This window comes from Galendromus occidentalis, unplaced genomic scaffold (assembly GCF_000255335.2).
Source record: "Galendromus occidentalis unplaced genomic scaffold, Mocc_1.1 scf7180000077453, whole genome shotgun sequence".
Classification (NCBI taxonomy): Eukaryota; Metazoa; Arthropoda; class Arachnida; order Mesostigmata; family Phytoseiidae; genus Galendromus; species Galendromus occidentalis.
In genome coordinates this window covers 264,337-276,045 of record NW_003805441.1, presented here as the reverse complement: position 1 = coordinate 276,045, position 11,709 = coordinate 264,337, and the positions used below count along the sequence as shown (strand labels likewise).

At 49.9% G+C, this 11,709-nt stretch overlaps 1 protein-coding gene across 1 annotated transcript; it reads left to right on the top strand.

The window, feature by feature from the left end:
- Positions 1-3,422: 3,422 nt before the first annotated feature.
- On the top strand, positions 3,423-8,999 carry LKRSDH (lysine ketoglutarate reductase/saccharopine dehydrogenase). Its single transcript, XM_029111633.1, has 16 exons — positions 3,423-3,521; positions 3,735-4,049; positions 4,170-4,322; positions 4,397-4,543; positions 4,959-5,037; positions 5,158-5,285; positions 5,373-5,647; positions 5,755-5,866; positions 5,950-6,080; positions 6,346-6,506; positions 6,622-6,862; positions 6,972-7,145; positions 7,252-7,591; positions 8,033-8,237; positions 8,377-8,553; positions 8,711-8,999. Exons 1-16 carry the CDS (start codon positions 3,423-3,425, stop codon positions 8,827-8,829), a joined length of 2,856 nt encoding a protein of 951 aa, XP_028967466.1. The 3' UTR covers positions 8,830-8,999.
- The last annotated feature ends 2,710 nt before the right edge of the window (positions 9,000-11,709 follow it).

The window sequence follows — 11,709 nt, the reverse complement described above, 5'->3', positions numbered from 1 at the left end:
CTCCCCGGTCAGATGGAGAACATGAAAGCAGCAGCAATCAAGAGCAGACAGCACGCGTTCGGGCGCGAAATTTCAAACACTTGAAGGGACCTTCGGACGCTTGACACTTGACAGCTTGGACAATACAAATGTACTGCAGACGTCTTTTTATTATATGTATCGATATTTGTGTGAATATTTGTATCAATACAGGCAGTCACAATAGATCCAACATAGCGAGTGAGGGCCATACCACGAGGAGGTTTCGGCTTACTGGGACCTAATCTGCTCGATTGCCTCTGTGATTTGAGCCCCCTTGGTACACGCATGGACCCGATAATCGATCTGCAGGTCTCGTGATAGAACAAGAAGCTGGCTTTAGACTCTATCACTTTATATGTCTGTGGTGCGTCCTTGCCCGTCTTGCTGAGTGGACTAATGATTGAATCGACGCCCTCCGCACCCCATACCCGACTCTTACGAACCCCTCTTTAGATTTGAGCTACATTTATTATTTTCTTTGATTCAATGATATGATTTCAATGCGGCTGCTCGGCGGGGTGGTTTAAAAAGTCAGTCTTTTTCTCCCACCCGAAATTGGCGCTGGCTCAATCGCGCCGGCTCTCTCCGTGATGAGCTAAGAAATACTAGAGTCGGAAATCTGTATTGATTTTCTGGAGCGAAATCTCATAGATTGATGTTGTCTGTCGGAATAGCTACGGAAGAAGATCAAATCGCTAGAATACGCGGGAAATCGGGCTCCCACTTTCACCTCCGTACGAGAAATTTTTCAGCTCCATCCGCGAAAAATCATCTTGCATCATTATCTATATAATTGCTCGTACCCTTTTCCGAGACCAGGAGCTCCAGCAGATGGTGAAAGGATTAGAACATGTGTTTCCGACTCTGCCTGCTCCACCGGAGATCCCGAGCATCTAGGTAGACGCTTTACTCTAAATCCACGAGCACAGCATGGGGAAATCTCTACGGGACTCCCCGGCGCGTCGCCAGCGCCTGTTGGCTGTATGAACGACTTCCCCTCGAGCATCATTTTTTTGAACCGTCTGCGAGCGGAAGCTTCCGGTTTTCCGTGAGATTCCGCGATTGTCCGCGAGAGGTCTATCCGAGCAGAGCGGATTCGGGATCTGCTTCCTCGGGGCAGCTCCATCTCTGAGGTCACTGGGTGAGTCGGTTGGATCTGCAATCGAGCGAATGACATCTCGTGGATATTCTCGGAAGCGAGAGGATTCCTGCAGTCATTATGACGCATATGATCGCATCCCGAGGACATCGATCGAAATCTAATCATTGAGATTCTTCGATAGTAAACTCGCAACGAGTAGCCCACGGAGCGAAACTATCCAGTAAACTTGACGCTTTCCAAGGGCCTCTCGGAAGAGCAAAGGAATCTATTCCCTAGAATGCGACCACGAGGATTCATCGACGGAAATTCGCTCCTGCTGAGCGTCATGTGTTCCCCTCTCAGCTGCGACTCCGACATGATTTCTGCGCTTTCTTATCGCGGAACCGAAGACACGAGAGTGGAAGTCTTGAAAATCCCAAATCATACCCTCTGCCGAAGTCATCACTCCGATCGAACAAGACAGCTGAGCTTTGAAGGTGGAAACGCGAAACCTGCACCCGTTGAAAAGAGACTTTCCTCCAAAGTTCAGTTTCCGGATAGCGGCGGGGTTTGCCAGAATGAGCAGGCGACCTTGGAGAGATGCTCCGCCGTCTCTACGAAACTATGTCACCGAAATCGCACAATAATCATCGAAGGTCTTTGGCGACTAGCTGCGTTTGATAACGCCAAGCCTTTTGTGTACAAAACTTTACGGTCGTGACTTTCAGTCGTATTTTCTTCTCCTTCAAACAGTCTACGGCTAGAATTGCGATGGCTTCCAATTCAATCCGAGATCGGAAACGAAGCGTGAAAATTCGTTCCGTCTGAGACCCGTCGTTGACATTGATATGCGCATACGTATTGCTGTAATTATCTATAATGCGAGGGAACAGGTGTCTGCAAAGATCCGAGAATATGCGTAGAAGGGAACGAGATGTCGGGAACCCGCATACGTCAACAAAGCAACGATCGATTTTCCGATCCTTCGTGAGTCACACTGCTTCTTCTGTTCTACAGTGTGACTGTTTGTCTTTTTCGCCTGCAGATTCCGTTTCGCACACGTAAGATAAGGTAATCGTTCCACTGTGGTTACTGAGCGAGCAGAAAGGTCGGAGGCTTGGAAGTGGGAAGGATACTGTGATGATATTCAGCTTGTCGTTCCCTTGCTCGATCAGACTGGCTCATTATCATCGGAAATATGCTGGTGGGTCCGGACCCGGACCCTCATCGAGCGGCTGCATGTAGATCTCCAGCAGATGATTGTAGGAACATGTTCACGATTAGAAGTGAAGAGTTATTATTGAACGATTTTCCCTGCGGGCAGGCTCCCAGCATCGAGTGGCAGAAAACGGGTGAGAAGGAAACTCCTAGCTTCTCTCACTTAGGAACATCCATAGCCCATAGCTTACGCGAGAGGAAAAGTGAGGACGGGCAGACTCCTATCGCACAGCATCTCTCGGATGATTCTTCACCTTGCGGGGACTCGTTCCGTCGAAGCAATGACGCTGGCTCGCGGAAGTATCGATTATTCTCTTCGAGAGCTTTTCCAATCACGAATTTCCCCTCGAGTCGTCTGAAGCGTCTCATTAATCTAATCTCCGATTTGTGCGGTGTAGTTGGTATCTCTTCTAGGTCTGGTCCACCGAAAAGGACAATCCGCGTACGGAATTTCTATCGTTGATGGACTCATGGCGCTTTCTCACTCATTGCGAAGACGGAGAGTTTTGCGCATCGAAGACTTAATTATCGGGGAGAAGACGAGAGAATGTCCGTCCCGCCTCATTCTCCGGAGATTCGCCTGACCCGTATAAAATTTGTGATTATGGGGCTCGACTCTCGCCTCTCTCGAGATTCCAATGAAGAAAAACAGCTATCCTTGTCGACTCCGTTTTCGTACACCTTTGTGGAATGGTACCTCTTGAAGGTGACCGCCGACCGCCGCGGGAATGTCCATTCGCGGACTTTCGAGAGGCTCGGAATGCCTCGATTTCATTGAGCTCTCCATTATTTCGTACATCGAGATTTCTCCACTCATTCGCCGAGATACGCTCTCTGTCTCCAGCTCCTCACCTTCTTCCCGCTACAATGCGACCACGGAAGGCTTCGCCTCCGTATAGAATCCGACCGAGCCCTCTTTTATGAGGGACCAGTCGCTCCAGCAGATAACCGATTAGATCTTCGATAGCGAGCACGATAGAGACGTCTCGTCCTCGCCACAAGCTCGCGCGAGAGGACCGCGAATCTCGGCAGAACACACAGAACTCAGAAACCGTAAGCAATAGAACGTCAATCAAAACGTGCGCATCCTCTCTACTGAAATATGATCCCTCTGTTGAGGTCTAAGCGGCCTCTGAACCTCGCGGCTTTGCGGAGTTCCCTCGGAGTCCCGTGTGCCTGGAAACATACTGGAAATGCTCGGGTGAGTTAACCAAAGGGGAGCGGTGCCGCTGGGGCCGTGGGATGCCGATGGGTAATCATATGCCGATGGGGATGCCGATCACAATCATGTTTGAATCATGATTACTGATGACCGTCTGTATGAGCTGCTGCGGTTATATTCGGCTAGGACCAGATCTGGGGCGAGAGGCCGGGATGAGTCATGTCGTAAAATACTACACTGTTCGATTCTCAGACACTCGCGATTCGACGGGAGGACCAGTCTGTCTGGGAAAGACGCGCCCCCCTCGGACCCGAACACGTCCGTAAACTCACGAAAGCCGGCGTCAGAGTTCTCATTCAGCCCTCGAATCGACGAGCGTATCCTCTGCAGAGCTACGTACATGCAGGAGCCGTGGTCCAAGAGGATATTAGTGAAGCTCCGGTCATAATCGGCGTTAAGCAGGTCCCGGTCGATCAGCTGTATCCGAATAAAACCTACTGTTTCTTCTCGCATACCATCAAAGGTCAGGAGGCTAACATGCCCTTGCTGGACGCTTGTATAGAAAGGGTAGGTCTCGTGGATCGGAGAAAAAAAGACACCTCAATTCTATTCTATGAAACTCGCACTCACCATCTATGAGAAGCACTCTGTGATCTACTGAAAATTTCACATATTCCGCCCGAATAGAACGTCCGTCTGATCGACTACGAGCGCATGTGCGACGAAAAGGGGCAGCGCGTGGTCGCTTTCGGGAAATATGCCGGAAAAGCTGGCATGATAAATATCCTGCACGGTCTCGGTCTCCGACTCCTGGCCCTCGGTCATCACACGCCGTTCATGGTAAGTTGATAGGCGAGAACAATTTCGTATCTCCACGCTCTGGCTGAGTGCTCACAGCGTTGGTGTTCTTCCAGCACATCGGCCCAGCGCACAACTACCGGAACAGCGGTATGGGCATGCAGGCTGTTCGCGATGCGGGTTATGAAATCGCCCTGGGCATGATGCCCCGTTCGATCGGACCCCTCTCGATTGTGTTCACAGGATCTGGGAACGTGTCGCAGGTTCGTCCTAGCGGGAGGATTGTTTATCCACAGAATAAGTACCCGACGAAATCGTGTCGAGAATCGACCTCGACGAGTCCGATCGGGATTAGTAGGATTGTCTGATTGAAAAAGGGAAGGCGTTACTGATACAGTGGAGAATTCAATCACTCGATCGGTCAGAAGAAAACTCCATACGTCGAAGCGATATTGCCTTTTGTTCGGATCAGACAATATACCCTCACCTTGGCACTGCGGTTCGGTGAAATTCTGAACGCGCGCTGACCACTTCAACCTCGTCTTATCTCATTTTCCCGACTGCGGAGAAGAAGAACGAGAATATAGCGGGATCGGCACAGGGTGTTATCGCACATGGTTACAAAAAAGAATTATTAAACACTTTGGGCAGTAATTGATGGCGGTCTGCTTCTCACAGGGCGCCCAAGAGGTTTTCCAAGAGCTCCCATTCGAATACGTCGATTCGAAGGATCTGGCAGAAGTAGCGAAAGCCGGATGTAAGGAAATTGAGGGATGAATTCTCCCCTCCCAGAGTCGATGGTGATCCTAGAAAAATCATTCTCGCTGCTTTTGAGTCATATTCCATTCACGAAAAACAACCTTCACTCTTCATGCAGCCATAAACAAAGTCTACGGAGCCGTTGTTAGCCGAGAGGATCACTGGAAGCGCGTCAGCGACGGAGGCTTCGATTACAAGGAATGCGAAGAGTTCCCGGAGAGATACTACTCTGCATTCGCGAAAGATGTGAGTTTTTCCGTTCGAGCTCTGCAATCTGAGGCTCCTTACAAGGGTTTGGATCAAGAGCTTTGATTCTTCGTGTCGTTTCCTCAGATTGCACCATACGCCTCGGTCATTGTGAACGGTATCTACTGGGCAGTCAATTCGCCAAAGTTGGTAACGATACCAGACGCGAAACGAATCCTCCAACCCACGTACACGCCATGGCTACCATCGTCTGAGGGATCGCCTTCGCTGCCGCATAGGCTCCTCGCTATTTGCGATATTTCTGCCGATCCCGGAGGCTCCATCGAGTTCATGACGGAGTGCACAACAATTGACTACCCCTTCTGTCTCTACGATGCTGACCAGCACCGGAGTCGAGAGAGGTATTCGTATTCCGTGGAGAAATATTACGTGATACAGCGGAAGGTGATTGGGACTTCGCGACAACGGGACGAGATGCTCACCGAGATCCCTCTGTTGCCTTCCGCAGTTTCTCCGGACCCGGAGTACTCGTTTGCTCGATTGACAACATGCCTACACAGCTCCCGCTTGAGGCCACCGATTACTTCGGGTACCTTTTGATGCCCTATATTTGGGAAATCGTGAGTTGAGAACTTTGACTGGGAAAAAGCTCTTCCGAAATGAAAAAACCAAAGCCACTCATCGATGACGCCAATCCGTGCAGGTCAACTCCGACGCCGAACAAGCCCTCGACGAATCTAAGATGTCTCACGTGGTCAGGAACGCCATCATAACGAGCAATGGCTCCCTGACAGATAACTATGAGTACATCGCGGAATTGAGACAAACATCAAAGTAAGAACATCTGACATGATTGAGAAATATCAGAAGTGATGACTCCGCTTTTGCCGCTCGAGGGGCGCTTCGTGGGCCAATAAATGTCAAATGAATCATCGTTGCCAATCTCAGTCCGGGATTGAGCCATCATCGATTCCGTCTGCGACCACTGGCCATCTATCTGATAAGAGTCACGCTCTTTCTGTCAATGCATAGGCAGGCCTAAGCTCAGTGGGACTTTGTCTCGCCCATAGCAGTTGTCCGACCACCGGTACTTGCTGAGCGTTCTCTCACGAGCTACTTGTTATTTCAATTCAAGGTCAATGAAGAAAGTCACGACTTCTACGAAGCCTCAGAAGAAAGTTGTGGTGCTCGGCGCCGGCTATGTATCTGCTCCTCTGGTGGAGTACCTTTGCCGAGATGAGAACGTTCAGGTCACCGTGGGTAAGAAGTGATTCGGACTCAATCAAATCAGATGGCAGGATATCGAATCATTTTCGCGATCGTCCGGAATTGCTTCGGGACCGAATGTCAGAGTCTCAATCAAATATCTTCGCAGCTTCGGCGATCCAGAAGGAAGCAGAAGATCTAGCGGCGAAATACTCCAACGCCGACTACACGGTCGTCGACGTTTATGAATCGGTCAGCGGTCTATCGAATCAAATCAAGGACAGTGATCTCGTCATTTCGTTGCTTCCCTACTCCTTACACGCGAAAATCGCTGAATTGTGCATAGAACACCAGACAAACATGGTCACGGCCTCCTACCTACTACCCGAGCTACGTGAACTCCATCACGAGTGAGTCTTGCGTCGAGCCGCTTCAAAATATTCCCTCCATCGCGAGATCAAATTCTCCTTCTTGCTTCCTTCGGAGATATCCCCAATCACGAGCGTGATCTTCCCCCAGAGCTGTTAAGGCGAACATCACGGTCATGAACGAAATCGGCTTGGATCCTGGAATCGATCATCTGCTCGCGATGGAGTGTTTCGACGAGGTCCGATTGAATGGCGGTAAAATAACTTCTTTCGTCTCGTACTGCGGAGGTCTCCCGGCTCCCGAACACTGCGACAATCCGCTACGGTAAATGTGCACACACGCTTCCTGCTCGAGAGGCACCTTCAGAATTTTCAAGAACAAATCACATTCAAGCCTTTTGCTCAGGGAAATAACGGCGTTTTCGATGCAGGTACAAGTTCAGCTGGAGCCCCCGTTCAGCGCTCATCGGAACGATGGGCTGGGCGCGGTACCTACGGGACGGCCAAGTGTACGAAATTGCCAGCGGCGGTTCCCTGTTGGACAACGTCCATAATATCGACTTTCTGCCTGGGTTCGCCCTTGAGGGATACCCTAACAGGGATTCCACTATCTACAAGGACACTTACGGAATCAGCAACGCCGCCACCGTTCTCCGAGGAACACTCCGCTACAAAGGTTTCTGCAATGTCACGAAAGGTCTCCATATGATGGGTCTGTTCAGCGATGACCCCCATCCGTCCCTACACAACCGAGGACCTGAAATTACTTGGGTACGAACGATCGTTTCGAAAACGAACTTCAGTGCTTTACTTCGAAAATGTCCGGCCCTCTTTTCTCCTTCTGTGTGGTGTGTTCTTCGTTCATTAGTTCGCTCGCGCACTTGTTTGTTCAGAGCCTCCTCGCCTAATTTATAGTTCCGCGGAATCACATACGCGGATGCGTCATTAAAAAAACATTAAACGGATTTCTACCTTGCTTCTAAAATATTCTCCATTAATCACCCCCTTGTCTCGTCATGTTCCTGTAATAGAAAACGAGGGCTTTCATGGGTCGGATTCTATCGATTTTTCCGATTTCTCGAAAGATTGTCTGCAACGGACCCCGAGTTGTGGTGTTATCTCTCTATCGAATGCAGATCGCTGCATCCCTCAGCATTATACGTAGTAGGGATCTATCCCGATGCGATGTCGACCGATGTTTTTTCTTTACAGAAACAATTCCTGTGCAACTTGATGGGACAGCAAGAAGATCTTCTCACGAGCAACGTGAAAAACCTGATTTTTGAAAATGTTGGACGAGACTCTCAGCGCGTGGAAGCTCTCGATAAACTCGGATTACTCTCGGACACTCCAATCGACAAGAAGAACACCCCTATGGATACCTTGACTCATTATTTATCGAAGAAACTCTCCTTCCGTGAGTACTCGACAGTCGCGTGAAGCCGTCCTCAAATCGAGAACATATATCGAGGAATCGCAGACCTCAGGCGAGATCAGATTCAGGAGAGTCCAGGGGTGGTACTGACTCGATTTCTAATTTACGCCCAATGATCTAGAGCCTGGGGAGCGTGATCTAGTCATACTAAGGCATGACATCGGCATCGAATGGTTGGACGGACAACGAGAGATGCGCCATGTCAATATGGTAGCTTATGGAGACCCGAGTGGATATTCAGCGATGGCGAAAACTGTGGGCTACCCGTGCGCCATCGCCTCGAAAATGATACTTGAGGGTAAGAGGGTAGCTTTGAGATGATTTCGCTGATTCAGGGATCTGAGAGCGCGTCTTCAATCTGAACGGCGGCATCTTCCCGGAGGACACAGTAACAATTATGGTTGCTATCATAAATATCGGATGCCAATTGGGGATTGATATCAATTTGTCTACAGGCGAGATCCAGCAGAAGGGAATGATCCTACCGTTGGCGAGCGAGATCTACAAGCCCATCCTGAAGCGATTGAGGGTCGAGGGAATCACGTACGAGGAATCCACAACGAAGCTGAACTGAGCCGAACCAGACGAAAAGCCCGTCGCGGTTTATTCTAGAAACTCCGTCCACTTGCTGCCCTCATGTGGTCGACTGGCTCGATTTGATCTCTTTAAACTCAAGTTTCTTGTAAATAGCTCTCATATGATGCATGCGCATATTTTGTATCGTCTGAAAGAAAAGCGGGGGTACTCAATAAAGTCGGTGGCGTAAGAGGCTTTTTTGGCTTGCTTCGCAAACCCGATTCTCTCGTGCCGTTTTCATCTACCCTCACTCTCTACAGTTTCTGAATTTATTTTCCATGTCGACGCGTCGAAACGAAGCCGCATAATGGCACCCTTCTCCGAAAGCTACCGGTCCGCCGAAGCCGAATTACGTTTCATTAGACGCGAGGGAAAATTATCACACTGTCATGTCATTTATATCGAGCTCTTCGCTTATCGGTACTGGGTGACGACGCCCTTGATAGTAAATGTCACACTCGAGGCCATATCAGTAATTGAGGTTCAGATCGACGTTCTTGTTATTGACAACGAGCCGACGACTCGTTGCTCAGTCGGCTCGTCGGTCGGATCGCTTACCACTAGTCGGCCACTGATGGTCAGCGAGTTGGCAGGACGGCCACAGAGACACACAGATCGATTGCATGTCTGACTGTTTGATTCCCCAGCCCGACCACCAGGCGGCATCTTGCGATTAAACCGAAGAGTTTCAAGTCGATCGAGTCTACTCATCATCTTCGACTCGATTTCGAGAATACCGCGAGCCTAAATTCTCGCATCGGTTTTAAACCGACTTGGCTCCAGAGTGAAAATCGATCGAAGAGCTCGAGAGATCGAGCGGGCAGCAGATATGATACCGATGCTCCATTGCTCTGCAACTCCATGGCGGGCGCAGTGCAGTGAGCTCTCGCTCGCTCGCCACGCACGTCGTCGTACTTGCTGTTGTCACGTGACGGGGAGAAAGCAATTTAACGAGTAAGCGACTTTCGAAGGAGGGACAAAGTAAAAAGAGAGGAAAACTCCATCGACTGGAAAAGGGAGAGAATCCAAAATAATACATCTATGTGAGTCTGTCGACGAGCAAAAACGCCACCGAATGCAAAGCGGCAAAAGGGGGAATCCTTATCTAAAATAGAATTCGATATTGAACGCGTTTGCGTTGTTGAACTCCCAAAGCGTCAACGCCCGGGGTCGGGAGACGATCTCCCCGGACTAGCGCTCTCTCGGTCAGAGCCGACTGTCTCCTCCTACTCTTGGGTCTAAGCCCCGCCTCCGACTCGAGTTCGATTTTGAATCATGGCGGTCGGAGGAAACTCCATGATCGCCTGGAACGTTTTGAGGGCGAGCTCCCTCCGGGAGGGAAGAAGCTCTGCGCGGGAACGTGTGCGTTGATCTATTTCGGCACGAATACCGCCAGTCCTGTGAGGTTCCGGAAATTTCCGATCCTTGATTCAGGAGAATGGCGTGGCCGAGGGGTCCAAAGAGACGGATTGTGAGAGTCTCGGTTTCATGGGGCGAGCTGCTCCCGCTTATTAAGGAAGACACGAACGCTCATGTAGTTGATCCGGAAATGTCGAATGGAAGAAGACAGTCAGAAATATTTGGGGTTCAGATAGAGCTCCTCATTGCCTTCAGAAGCCCTTCGTGGGCGTTGCTTGCAATCTCCGGCTCGAGATCGCGTCCGCGCATGCGCAAACTCCTCCTACTCTGAATACGTTTGAAGATATTTCAATTTTTGGAGAAGTGCTCTCAGAGTTCGTGTTATGAAAAGCGAATGAAAATTGAGTCTGAAACTGTTTCCATCGTCAGCCGACTCGATGACGGCGTCCGATGGAATCAGAGGCGTCGACAGGTTTCCGAAGTGATCGGCTGAGCTTCAGCTTCTGAAACTTCGAGCGAGATCCCGGAAGCTCGGTGTTGGAGGTCGCGTTGAGTCGTCTCGATGTGGAAAAAACTTCTCTTTCGAGCCAGGCCAGGACCCGAGATTGCAATGAGTAAATCAGAAACTTCGAAGACTTCTTTTCTGATCAAAGACTTGTTAGCGGCTGGGCACGCGGGGGACCGCTCCGAGACTACGTCCCCAGAAGGTGAGAATATGCTGTGAATGCATTGGTTTAGGTCGCGATACTCATGCCGATGACAATGTGTCGTTTGATTCCATGCGATCCGTGAGCAGCTACGAGGGAAGGAGAAGCTTTGAGCTTCACGGAAGACATCAGCCATCGAACTGTTGTGCCCTCTTGGTTCGCTTCTCCTCTGGGATTATTGTTCGGACTTCCGCCGCAATACATCGGGACGGGGACATCTTGGCCAACAAGCGTTTCATATCCAGGTGAGGCTCGAAATTCTGCCCTCTCCCGTAATACTTTTCCCCTCTCACGATCTCCCAGCCAGTCCCGAAAATCTTCCCGTCCAAGCCGTGAATTTAGGATAGTTGGTGAGTCAGCACCATCTATGCTAGTTTGCATTGATTTTTCAACAGTAGGTACGAAATTGCGGATCGCTTCGGATAAAATTCGTCAAAAATCGTCCTGGATTGCACTATTCACATCAACGATTTCGCCAGCACGTAACAGCCATAATGAGACGCGGATCCGTCGCACAATAGATGCAGAATTCGTCTTGTTGGCCGCGAAAGCGTCATCATATCAAAAAAGACAAAAACGAAGAACACTTGACTCTGAAGGTTCCGTTAAGCCGAAAAAAACAAAGCGCTAAACTACAGCATAACTCCAACATCTCCACGATTTCATTCTTAGTACCTACTTGCCCGAACGGGCTCGCCAAAACAGACGACACAATTCTCGCTTAAGTGTTTCTAATACGCGACCCGTTCGTACTATCAACTTGAATGTCTCATCCCGCCCGTCCTGGCATACTCATCGAAGTAACGCATTCA